At 42.7% G+C, this 12921-nt stretch overlaps 1 protein-coding gene across 1 annotated transcript; it reads right to left on the bottom strand.

The window, feature by feature from the left end:
* Nucleotides 1-2070: 2070 nt before the first annotated feature.
* LOC121844527 (activating transcription factor 7-interacting protein 1-like) lies at nt 2071-11763 on the bottom strand. Its single transcript, XM_042314748.1, has 3 exons — nt 11752-11763; nt 4937-5277; nt 2071-2538 (listed from the first exon to the last, which is right to left on the bottom strand). Exons 2-3 carry the CDS (start codon nt 5200-5202, stop codon nt 2337-2339), a joined length of 468 nt encoding a protein of 155 aa, XP_042170682.1. The 5' UTR covers nt 5203-5277; nt 11752-11763; the 3' UTR covers nt 2071-2336.
* Between the last annotated feature and the right edge of the window lie 1158 nt (nt 11764-12921).

A 12921-nucleotide genomic window follows, 5' to 3' on the forward strand; every position in this document is an offset into this window, starting at 1 on the left:
AACTAGGCCATATATACTAACAGAGTTGACTCAACTAGGCCAGACATACTAACAGAGTTGACTCAACTAGGCCAGATATACTAACAGAGTTGACTCAACTAGGCCAGACATACTAACAGAGTTGACTCAACTAGGACATATATACTAACAGAGTTGACTCAACTAGGACAGATATACTAACAGAGTTGACTCAACTAGGACAGATATACTAACAGAGTTGACTCAACTAGGACAGATATACTAACAGAGTTGACTCAACTAGGCCAGATATACTAACAGAGTTGACTCAACTAGGCCAGACATACTAACAGAGTTGACTCAACTAGGACAGATATACTAACAGAGTTGACTCAACTAGGCCAGATATACTAACAGAGTTGACTCAACTAGGCCAGATATACTAACAGAGTTGACTCAACTAGGCCAGACATACTAACAGAGTTGACTCAACTAGGCCAGACGTACTAACAGAGTTGACTCAACTAGGACAGACGTACTAACAGAGTTGACTCAACTAGGACAGACGTACTAACAGAGTTGACTCAACTAGGCCAGACGTACTAACAGAGTTGACTCAACTAGGCCAGACGTACTAACAGAGTTGACTCAACTAGGCCAGACGTACTAACAGAGTTGACTCAACTAGGCCAGACGTACTAACAGAGTTGACTCAACTAGGCCAGACGTACTAACAGAGTTGACTCAACTAGGCCAGGCGTACTAACAGAGTTGACTCAACTAGGCCAGACGTACTAACAGAGTTGACTCAACTAGGCCAGACGTACTAACAGAGTTGACTCAACTAGGCCAGACGTACTAACAGAGTTGACTCAACTAGGCCAGACGTACTAACAGAGTTGACTCAACTAGGCCAGGCGTACTAACAGAGTTGACTCAACTAGGCCAGACGTACTAACAGAGTTGACTCAACTAGGCCAGACGTACTAACAGAGTTGACTCAACTAGGCCAGACGTACTAACAGAGTTGACTCAACTAGGCCAGACGTACTAACAGAGTTGACTCAACTAGGCCAGACGTACTAACAGAGTTGACTCAACTAGGCCAGACGTACTAACAGAGTTGACTCAACTAGGCCAGACGTACTAACAGAGTTGACTCAACTAGGCCAGCCAGAGTTGACTCAACTAGGCCAGACGTACTAACAGAGTTGACTCAACTAGGCCAGACGTACTAACAGAGTTGACTCAACTAGGCCAGACGTACTAACAGAGTTGACTCAACTAGGCCAGACGTACTAACAGAGTTGACTCAACTAGGCCAGACGTACTAACAGAGTTGACTCAACTAGGCCAGACGTACTAACAGAGTTGACTCAACTAGGCCAGACGTACTAACAGAGTTGACTCAACTAGGCCAGACGTACTAACAGAGTTGACTCAACTAGGCCAGACGTACTAACAGAGTTGACTCAACTAGGCCAGACGTACTAACAGAGTTGACTCAACTAGGCCAGACGTACTAACAGAGTTGACTCAACTAGGCCAGACGTACTAACAGAGTTGACTCAACTAGGCCAGACGTACTAACAGAGTTGACTCAACTAGGCCAGACGTACTAACAGAGTTGACTCAACTAGGCCAGACGTACTAACAGAGTTGACTCAACTAGGCCAGACGTACTAACAGAGTTGACTCAACTAGGCCAGACGTACTAACAGAGTTGACTCAACTAGGCCAGATGTACTAACAGAGTAGACTCAACTAGGACAGATATACTAACAGAGTAGACTCAACTAGGCCAGACGTTGGTTCTGGGTTTCAGAGATTAAAGACGAGTGATTAAACATGCGTAAAACGGACCGACACCGGGTTGGTTACCGCGGTGACGAAGGACGAATCACCACCCAGTTTACCTTTCCTGCCTGCTTTAAACCCCGTCCTCGTCAGCCTAATATTTCAGGTTAGTTAGGTGAAGTCTCTATGTTGTTCACTAGGTCTACGTTCAGGTTAGTTCCTCACTAATTAGTGACCTTAAATTCATCAAATCAAGTACAAGGGTGGAGTGAACCCCCCCCACAGATGCTCAGCCAGCCCCCCCCAGACGCTCAGCCCCCCTCCCCTCCGTGGAATGAGTTGGGACATGCGTCGATGAGTATGTTTCATCGGATCGGTAATGCTATTGAAAACACACAACAAAAAATCATTTTTATTCGCCTCCTCCTGTTCCTCTTTAGATGGTAGCACAGAGAATTCCCGTAGTCTAGCAGGTCACTAGATCTCAGTAACCTTTCAACTCTCACCTCTGGAGGGAGGGAGGGAGAGGGGGGGGAGAAAGTGGCCTTCAATCTAGACGACCAGAACTCCCAGCCACGTCTCTATGCCAGGAGGACAGTCTGTACGTCGCTGTACGGTCCGTAGCGACCATACCGGTCCTTGCCCACCACGATGACGTAGGTGGTACCCGATTGGTACTTGGTTACCGTGACAGCCATGGGCAGGGCCAGGGCCTTGACCACACCCACATTCCTCCAGGACGGGGAGACGCTGCTGCTATGACTCTCCTGAGCGATGTAGATACTGGAGGGAAGGGAGAGAGAGAGGGAGGGGAGAGAGAAGAGGGAGAGGGAAGGGAGAGAGAGAGGGGGGGGGAGGGAGGGAGGGAGGGAGGAGAGAGAGAGAGAGGGAGGGAGAGAGAGGGAGGGAGGAGAGAGAGGGAGGGGTAGAGAGGAGAGAGAGGGAGGGGTAGAGGGAGGAGAGAGAGGGAGGGAGGGAGGGAGAGAGGGAGGGGTAGAGGGAGGAGAGAGGGAGGGGTAGAGGGAGGAGAGAGAGGGAGGGGTAGAGGGAGGAGAGAGAGGGAGGGGTAGAGGGAGGGAGAGAGGGAGGGGTAGAGGGAGGGAGAGAGGGAGGAGAGCGGGAAGAGGGAGGGGAGAGAGGGAAGGGAGAGAGGGAAGGGGGAGAGGGAGGGGTAGAGGGAGGAGAGAGAGGGAGGGGTAGAGGGAGGGGTAGAGGGAGGGGTAGAGGGAGGAGAGAGAGGGGGAGGGGTAGAGGGGGGTGGAGAGAGGGAGGAGAGAGGGAGGGGGAGGAAGGAGAGAGAGGGAGGGAAGAGAGGGAGGAGAGAGGGAGGGGGATTTGATCAGTTGATTTGAAAGTTTGACAAATTGCACACATCCCATTCACTTTCATTGACGGCTAGAGCCGGGTCGCTCCGTGTGTCTGTAACTAGAGCCGGGTCGCTCCGTGTGTCTGTAACTAGAGCCGGGTCGCTCCGTGTGTCTGTAACTAGAGCCGGGTCGCTCCGTGTGTCTGTAACTAGAGCCGGGTCGCTCCGTGTGTCTGTAACTAGAGCCGGGTCGCTCCGTGTGTCTGTAACTAGAGCCGGGTCGTTCCGTGTGTCTGTAACTAGAGCCGGGTCGCTCCGTGTGTCTGTAACTAGAGCCGGGTCGCTCCGTGTGTCTGTAACTAGAGCCGGGTCGCTCCGTGTGTCTGTAACTAGAGCCGGGTCTCTCCTTGTGTCTGTAACTAGAGCCGGGTCGCTCCGTGTGTCTGTAACTAGAGCCGGGTCTCTCCTTGTGTCTGTAACTAGAGCCGGGTCGCTCCGTGTGTCTGTACCTAGAGCCGGGTCGCTCCGTGTGTCTGTACCTAGAGCCGGGTCGCTCCGTGTGTCTGTACCTAGAGCCGGGTCGCTCCGTGTGTCTGTACCTGTAACTAGAGCCGGGTCGCTCCGTGTGTCTGTACCTGTAACTAGAGCCGGGTCGCTCCGTGTGTCTGTACCTGTAACTAGAGCCGGGTCTCTCCGTGTGTCTGTACCTGTAACTAGAGCCGGGTCGCTCCGTGTGTCTGTACCTGTAACTAGAGCCGGGTCTCTCCTTGTGTCTGTAACTAGAGCCGGGTCGCTCGTGTGTCTGTCTGTAACTAGAGCCGGGTCGCTCCGTGTGTCTGTAACTAGAGCCGGGTCTCTCCGTGTGTCTGTACCTGTAACTAGAGCCGGGTCGCTCCGTGTGTCTGTACCTGTAACTAGAGCCGGGTCGCTCCGTGTGTCTGTACCTGTAACTAGAGCCGGGTCTCTCCGTGTGTCTGTACCTGTAACTAGAGCCGGGTCGCTCCGTGTGTCTGTACCTGTAACTAGAGCCGGGTCTCTCCTTGTGTCTGTAACTAGAGCCGGGTCGCTCCGTGTGTCTGTAACTAGAGCCGGGTCGCTCCGTGTGTCTGTAACTAGAGCCGGGTCTCTCCGTGTGTCTGTACCTGTAACTAGAGCCGGGTCTCTCCGTGTGTCTGTACCTGTAACTAGAGCCGGGTCGCTCCGTGTGTCTGTAACTAGAGCCGGGTCGCTCCGTGTGTCTGTAACCCTGAGCCGGGTCGCTCCGTGTGTCTGTAACTTGAGCCGGGTCGCTCCGTGTGTCTGTAACTAGAGCCGGGTCGCTCCGTGTGTCTGTAACTAGAGCCGGGTCGCTCCGTGTGTCTGTAACTAGAGCCGGGTCTCTCCGTGTGTCTGTACCTGTAACTAGAGCCGGGTCTCTCCGTGTGTCTGTACCTGTAACTAGAGCCGGGTCGCTCCGTGTGTCTGTAACTAGAGCCGGGTCGCTCCGTGTGTCTGTAACTTGAGCCGGGTCGCTCCGTGTGTCTGTAACTAGAGCCGGGTCGCTCCGTGTGTCTGTACCTGTAACTAGAGCCGGGTCGCTCCGCGTGTCTGTACCTGTAACTAGAGCCAGGTCTCTCCGTGTGTCTGTACCTGTAACTAGAGCCGGGTCGCTCCGTGTGTCTGTACCTGTAACTAGAGCCAGGTCTCTCCGTGTGTCTGTACCTGTAACTAGAGCCAGGTCTCTCCGTGTGTCTGTACCTGTAACTAGAGCCAGGTCGCTCCGTGTGTCTGTACCTGTAACTAGAGCTGGGTCGCTCCGTGTGTCTGTACCTTTAACTAGAGCCGGGTCGCTCCGTGTGTCTGTAACTAGAGCCGGGACGCTCCGTGTGTCTGTACCTGTAACTGTCCATGTCGGGCGCCGCGGCGTCTTCCTCAGTGACCCTCCAGTGGATGACCAGACACGGGGCAGGGTTTCGGATACGGGCCAGGTGTACAAGGGGCTTCTGGGGGATGGAGTAGGAGGCCGCCTCGAGGGGGAGGGAGGAAGGGAAAGGGGTCGGGGGGAGAGGAGGGAGATGGGACAGCAGCTCACTCTGAGACGGAGGAACACGAAGAGCGACTAGAGGACACGGGGACTCCTCGGTCTTAACGGTGTTTTCCATCTTCACCGTGCACTCCGTTTTAACTGGCGACGTGGCTGGCGGTCTGGTCACCGGGACGACAGACGCCTCGACCTTCTACACACACAAGGGAAGGGAGAGGTTACAAGGCTTGATACAGAGAGGAAGACAAGAAAATAACTCCTTTCAGAAGCATTATTATTATAATGTTGCTGGATAATAACTACTAATAACTACGAACAACTACAAACTACTAATAACTACAAACTACTAATAACTACGAACAACTACAAACTACGAACAACCACAAACTACTAACAACCACAAACTACTAATAACTACAAACTACTAACAACCACTAATAACTACAAACTACAAACTACTAATAACTACTAATAACCACAAACTACTAATAACCACAAACTACTAATAACCACAAACTACTAATAACTACAAACTACTAATAACTACTAATAACTACAAACTACTAATAACTACTAATAACTACAAACTACTAATAACTACTAATAACTACAAACTACTAATAACTACAAACTACTAATAACTACTAATAACTACAAACTACTAATAACCACAAACTACTAATAACCACAAACTACTAACAACCACTAACTACTAACAACCACTAATAACTACAAACTACTAATAACTACTAGCTACTAATAACCACTAATAACCACTAATAACTACAAACTACTAACTACTAATAACTACTACAAACTACTAATAACTACTACAAACTACTAATAACCACAAACTACTAATAACCACAAACTACTAATAACCACAAACTACTAAACAACCACTAATAACTACTAACAACCACTAATAACTACAAACTAATAACTACAAACTACTAATAACTACAAACTACTAAAAACTACTAATAACCACAAACTACTAATAACCACAAACTACTAATAACCACAAACTACTAATAACCACAAACTACTAATAACCACGAACTACAAACAACCACAAACTACTAACAACCACAAACTACTAACAACCACTAATAACTACAAACAACCACTAATAACTACAAACCACTAATAACTACAAACTACTAATAACCACAAACTACTAATAACCACAAATAACCACGAACTACAAACAACTACTAATAACTACCAATAACTACCAATAACCACTACTAACCACTAATAACTACCAATAACCACTAATAACTACTAATAACCACCAATAACTACTAATAACTACCAATAACTACCGATAACTACTAATAACTATTAATAACCACCAATGACTATTAATAACCACAAATAACTACTAATAACTACTAATAACCATTAATAGCCACTAATACCTACTAATAACTACTAATAACCACCAATAACCACTAATAACTACTAATAACTACTAATAACCACCAATACCTACTAATAACCACTAATACCTACTAATAACCACTAATACCTACTAATACCTACTAATAACCACTAATAGCCGCTAATACCTACTGATAACCACTAATACCTACTAATATCCACTAATAGCCGCTAATAACCACTAATAACCGCTAATAACCACTAACAACCACTAATACCTACTAATAACCACTAATAACAACTAATACCTACTAATAACCACGAATAACCACTGATACCTACTAATAACCACTAATACCTACTAATAACCACTAATACCTACTAATAACCACTAATACCTACTAATAACCACTAATACCTACTAATAACCACTAATAACCACTAATACCTACTAATAACCACCAATAACCGCTAATAACCGCTAATACCTACTAATAACCACTAATAACCACCAATAACTACTAATAACTACCAATAACTACCGATAACTACTAATAACTACTAATAACCACCAATGACTATTAATAACCACAAATAACTACTAATAACTACTAATAACCATTAATAGCCACTAATACCTACTAATAACTACTAATAACCACCAATAACCACTAATAACTACTAATAACTACTAATAACCACCAATACCTACTAATAACCACTAATACCTACTAATAACCACTAATACCTACTAATACCTACTAATAACCACTAATAGCCGCTAATACCTACTGATAACCACTAATACCTACTAATATCCACTAATAGCCGCTAATAACCACTAATAACCGCTAATAACCACTAACAACCACTAATACCTACTAATAACCACTAATAACAACTAATACCTACTAATAACCACGAATAACCACTGATACCTACTAATAACCACTAATACCTACTAATAACCACTAATACCTACTAATAACCACTAATACCTACTAATAACCACTAATACCTACTAATAACCACTAATAACCACTAATACCTACTAATAACCACCAATAACCGCTAATAACCGCTAATACCTACTAATAACCACTAATAACCACCAATAACTACTAATAACTACCAATAACTACCGATAACTACTAATAACTACTAATAACCACCAATGACTATTAATAACCACAAATAACTACTAATAACTACTAATAACCATTAATAGCCACTAATACCTACTAATAACTACTAATAACCACCAATAACCACTAATAACTACTAATAACTACTAATAACCACCAATACCTACTAATAACCACTAATACCTACTAATAACCACTAATACCTACTAATACCTACTAATAACCACTAATAGCCGCTAATACCTACTAATAACCACTAATACCTACTAATAACCATTAATAACCACTAATAACCACTAATACCTACTAATAACCACTAATACCCACTAATACCCACTAATAACCACTAATAACCACTAATAACCTACTAATAACCACTAATAACCACTAATACCTACTAATAACCACTAATACCCACTAATAACCACTAATACCTACTAATAACCACTAATACCTACTAATAACCACTAATACCCACTAATAACCACTAATACCCACCATTAACCACTAATACCCACTAATAACCACTAATACCCACTAATACCTACTAATAACCACCAACCGCTAATACCTACTAATAACCACCAATAACCACCAATAACCACCAATAACCACTAATATCTACTAATAACCACCAATAACCACCAATAACCACCAATAACCACCAATAACCACTAATACCTACTAATAACCACTAATACCTACTAATAACCACTAATACCTACTAATAACCACTAATAACCACTAATACCTACTAATACCTGCTAATAACCGCTAATAACCACTAATAACCACTAATAACCACCAATAACCACTGATACCTACTAATAACCACTAATACCTACTAATAACCACTAATAACCACTAATAACCACCAATAACCACTAATACCTACTAATAACCACTAATGCCTACTAATAACCACTAATACCTACTAATAACCACTAATACCTACTAATAACCACTAATAACCACTAATACCTACTAATACCTGCTAATAACCACTAATAACCACTAATAACCACTAATAACCACTAATAACCACTAATACCTACTAATAACCACTAATAACCACTAATACCTACTAATAACCACTAATACCCACTAATAACCACTAATACCTACTAATAACCACTAATACCTACTAATAACCACTAATACCTACTAATAACCACTAATACCCACCATTAACCACTAATACCCACTAATAACCACTAATACCCACTAATAACCACCAATAACCGCTAATACCTACTAATAACCACTAATAACCACCAATAACCACCAATAACCACCAATATCTACTAATAACCACCAATAACCACCAATAACCACTAATACCTACTAATACCTACTAATAACCGCTAATACCTACTAATAGCCACTAATAACCACTAATACCTACTAATACCTGCTAATAACCGCTAATAACCACTAATAACCACTAATAACCACCAATAACCACCAATAACCACTGATACCTACTAATAACCACTAATACCTACTAATAACCACTAATAACCACTAATAACCACCAATAACCACTAATACCTACTAATAACCACTAATGCCTACTAATAACCACTAATACCTACTAATAACCACTAATACCTACTAATAACCACTAATAACCACTAATACCTACTAATACCTGCTAATAACCGCTAATAACCACTAATAACCACTAATAACCACCAATAACCACCAATAACCACTAATAACCACTGATACCTACTAATAACCACTAATACCTACTAATACCTACTAATAACCACTAATACCTACTAATAACCACTAATACCTACTAATAACCACTAATAACCACTAATACCTGCTAATACCTGCTAATAACCGCTAATACCCACTAATAACCACTAATACCTACTAATAACCACTAATAACTACAAACTACTAATAAATACAAACTACTAATAACTACTAACAACTACAAACTACTAATAACCACTAACTACTAACAACTACAAACTACTAACAACCACTAATAACTACAAACTACAAACTACTAATAACTACTAATAACTACAAACTACTAATAACTACTAACTACTAATAACTACAAACTACTAATAACTACAAACTACTAATAACTACAAACTACTAATAACTACAAACTACTAATAACTACAAACTACTAATAACTACAAACTACTAACAACCACTAATAACTACAAACTACTAACTACTAATAACTACTACAAACTACTAATAACTACAAACTACTAATAACTACAAACTACTAATAACCACAAACTACTAAACAACCACTAATAACTACTAACAACCACTAATAACTACAAACTACTAATAACTACAAACTACTAATAACTACAAACTACTAATAACTACTAGCTACTAATAACCACTAATAACTACAAACTACTAACAACTACTAACAACCACAAACTACTAATAACTACAAACTACTAACAACCACAAACTACTAACAACCACAAACTACTAACAACCACTAATAACTACTAACAACCACTAATAACTACAAACAACCACTAATAACTACAAACTACTAATAACCACAAATAACCACGAACTACAAACAACTACTAATAACTACCAATAACCACTACTAACCACTACTAACCACTAATAACTACCAATAACCACGAACTACAAACTACTAATAACTACCAACTACTAATAACTACTAATAACCACCAATAACTACTAATAACTACCAATAACTACCGATGACTACTAATAACTACTAATAACCACCAATGACTATTAATAACCACAAATAACTACTAATAACTACTAATAACCATTAATAGCCACTAATACCTACTAATACCTACTAATACCCACTAATACCTACTAATACCTACTAATAACCACTAATACCTACTAATAACCACTAATAACCACTAATGCCTACTAATAACCACTAATACCTACTAATAACCACCAATAACCGCAAATAACCGCTAATAACCACTAATAACCACTAATGCATACTAATAACCACTAATAACCACTAATAACCACTAATAACCACTAATACCTACTAATAACCACCAATAACCACTAATACATACTAATAACCACTAATACCTACTAATAACCACTAATACCTACTAATAACCACTAATACCTACTAATACCTGCTAATAACCGCTAATACCTACTAATAACCACCAATAACCACTAATAACCACCGATACCTACTAATAACCACTAATACCTACTAATAACCACTAATACCTACTAATACCTACTAATAACCACTAATAACCACTAATACCTACTAATACCTGCTAATACCTGCTAATAACCGCTAATAACCACTAATAGCCACTAATAGCCACTAATAGCCACTAATAGCCACTAATAGCCACTAATACCCGCTAATACCCGCTAATAACCACTAATACCCACTAATAACCACTAATACCCACTAATAACCACTAATAACCACTAATAACCACTAATAACCACTAACACCTACTAATAACCACCAATAACCACTAATACCCACTAATAACCACTAATACCCACTAATACCCACTAATAACCACTAATACCCACAAACACCTACTAATAACCACTAATAACCACTAATAACCACTAATAACCACTAATAACCACTAGTACCTACTAATAACCACTAATAACCATTAATAACCACTAATGCCTACTAATAACCACTAATAACCACTAATAACCACTAATAACCACTAATAACTCCTTTATTATGCAGTGGTCAGAGTGTAGTAGGAACCTACCGGTACTTGAGGAGAGAGGAAGAGGAGAACGAGATGGAGGAGGAGAGGTAGGAGGAAGAGGAGGAATTGTAGGAGGAAGACGAGGGGAGGTAGGAGGAAGAGGTCAGAGTGTAGCAGGAACCTACCGGTACTTGAGGAGAGAGGAAGAGGAGAACGAGATGGAGGAGGGGAGGTAGGAGGAAGAGGAGGAAAGGTAGGAGGAAGACGAGGGGAGGTAGGAGGAAGAGGTCAGAGAGTAGCAGGAACCTACCGGTACTTGAGGAGAGAGGAAGAGGAGAACGAGATGGAGGAGGAGAGGTAGGAGGAAGAGGAGGAAAGGTAGGAGGAAGACGAGGGGAGGTAGGAGGAAGAGGTCAGAGTGTAGCAGGAACCTACCGGTACTTGAGGAGAGAGGAAGAGGAGAACGAGATGGAGGAGGAGAGGTAGGAGGAAGAGGAGGAAAGGTAGGAGGAAGACGAGGGGAGGTAGGAGGTAGGAGGAAGAGGTCAGAGTGTAGCAGAAACCTACCAGTACTTGAGGAGAGAGAACGGGAGGAAGAGGAGAACGAGGAGTGGTCGGAGGAAGAGGAGGAGTGGTCGGAGGAAGAGGGATGTTGTGTTTCTTTCCATTCCTCTCTTTTTCTCTCTTCCTGTCTGGGGCTTTTTATTGGACATCTAGAGAGACAAACAACCAATCACAGACAAGCTGTTAGTATCAGAACCTATCAGTCTCAGAAGTATCAGAATCAGTAGCGGTGTATGAGATGGGGGTGTGTAGGTGTGTGTGTGTAGGTGTGTGTGTGTAGGTGTGTGTGTGTAGGTGTGTAGGTGAGTGTAGGTGAGTGTGTGTGTGTAGGTGTGTGTGTGTGTGTGTAGGTGAGTGTGTGTGTAGGTGAGTGTGTGTGTAGGTGAGTGTGTGTGTGTGTGTAGGTGAGTGTGTGTGTGTGTGTAGGTGAGTGTGTGTGTGTGTGTAGGTGAGTGTGTGTGTAGGTGAGTGTGTGTAGGTGAGTGTGTGTGTAGGTGAGTGTGTGTGTAGGTGAGTGTGTGTGTAGGTGAGTGTGTGTGTAGGTGAGTGTGTGTGTAGGTGAGTGTGTGTGTAGGTGAGTGTGTGTGTAGGTGAGTGTGTGTGTAGGTGAGTGTGTGTGTAGGTGAGTGTGTGTGTAGGTGAGTGTGTGTGTAGGTGAGTGTGTGTGTAGGTGAGTGTGTGTGTAGGTGTGTGTGTGTGTAGGTGTGTGTGTGTGTGTGTAGGTGTGTGTGTAGGTGTGTGTGTGTGTGTAGGTGTGTGTGTGTGTGTAGGTGTGTGTGTGTAGTGTGTGTGTGTGTGTGTGTAGGTGTGTGTGTGTGTGTAGGTGTGTGTGTGTGTGTGTAGGTGTGTGTGTGTGTAGGTGTGTGTGTGTGTGTAGGTGTGTGTGTGTGTAGGTGTGTGTGTGTGTAGGTGTGTGTGTGTGTGTAGGTGTGTGTGTGTGTGTAGGTGTGTGTGTGTGTGTGTGTGTGTGTGTAGGTGTGTGTAGGTGAGTGTGTGTGTAGGTGAGTGTGTGTGTAGGTGAGTGTGTGTGTAGGTGAGTGT

Source organism: Oncorhynchus tshawytscha, unplaced genomic scaffold (assembly GCF_018296145.1).
Source record: "Oncorhynchus tshawytscha isolate Ot180627B unplaced genomic scaffold, Otsh_v2.0 Un_contig_5782_pilon_pilon, whole genome shotgun sequence".
Taxonomy (NCBI): Eukaryota; Metazoa; Chordata; class Actinopteri; order Salmoniformes; family Salmonidae; genus Oncorhynchus; species Oncorhynchus tshawytscha.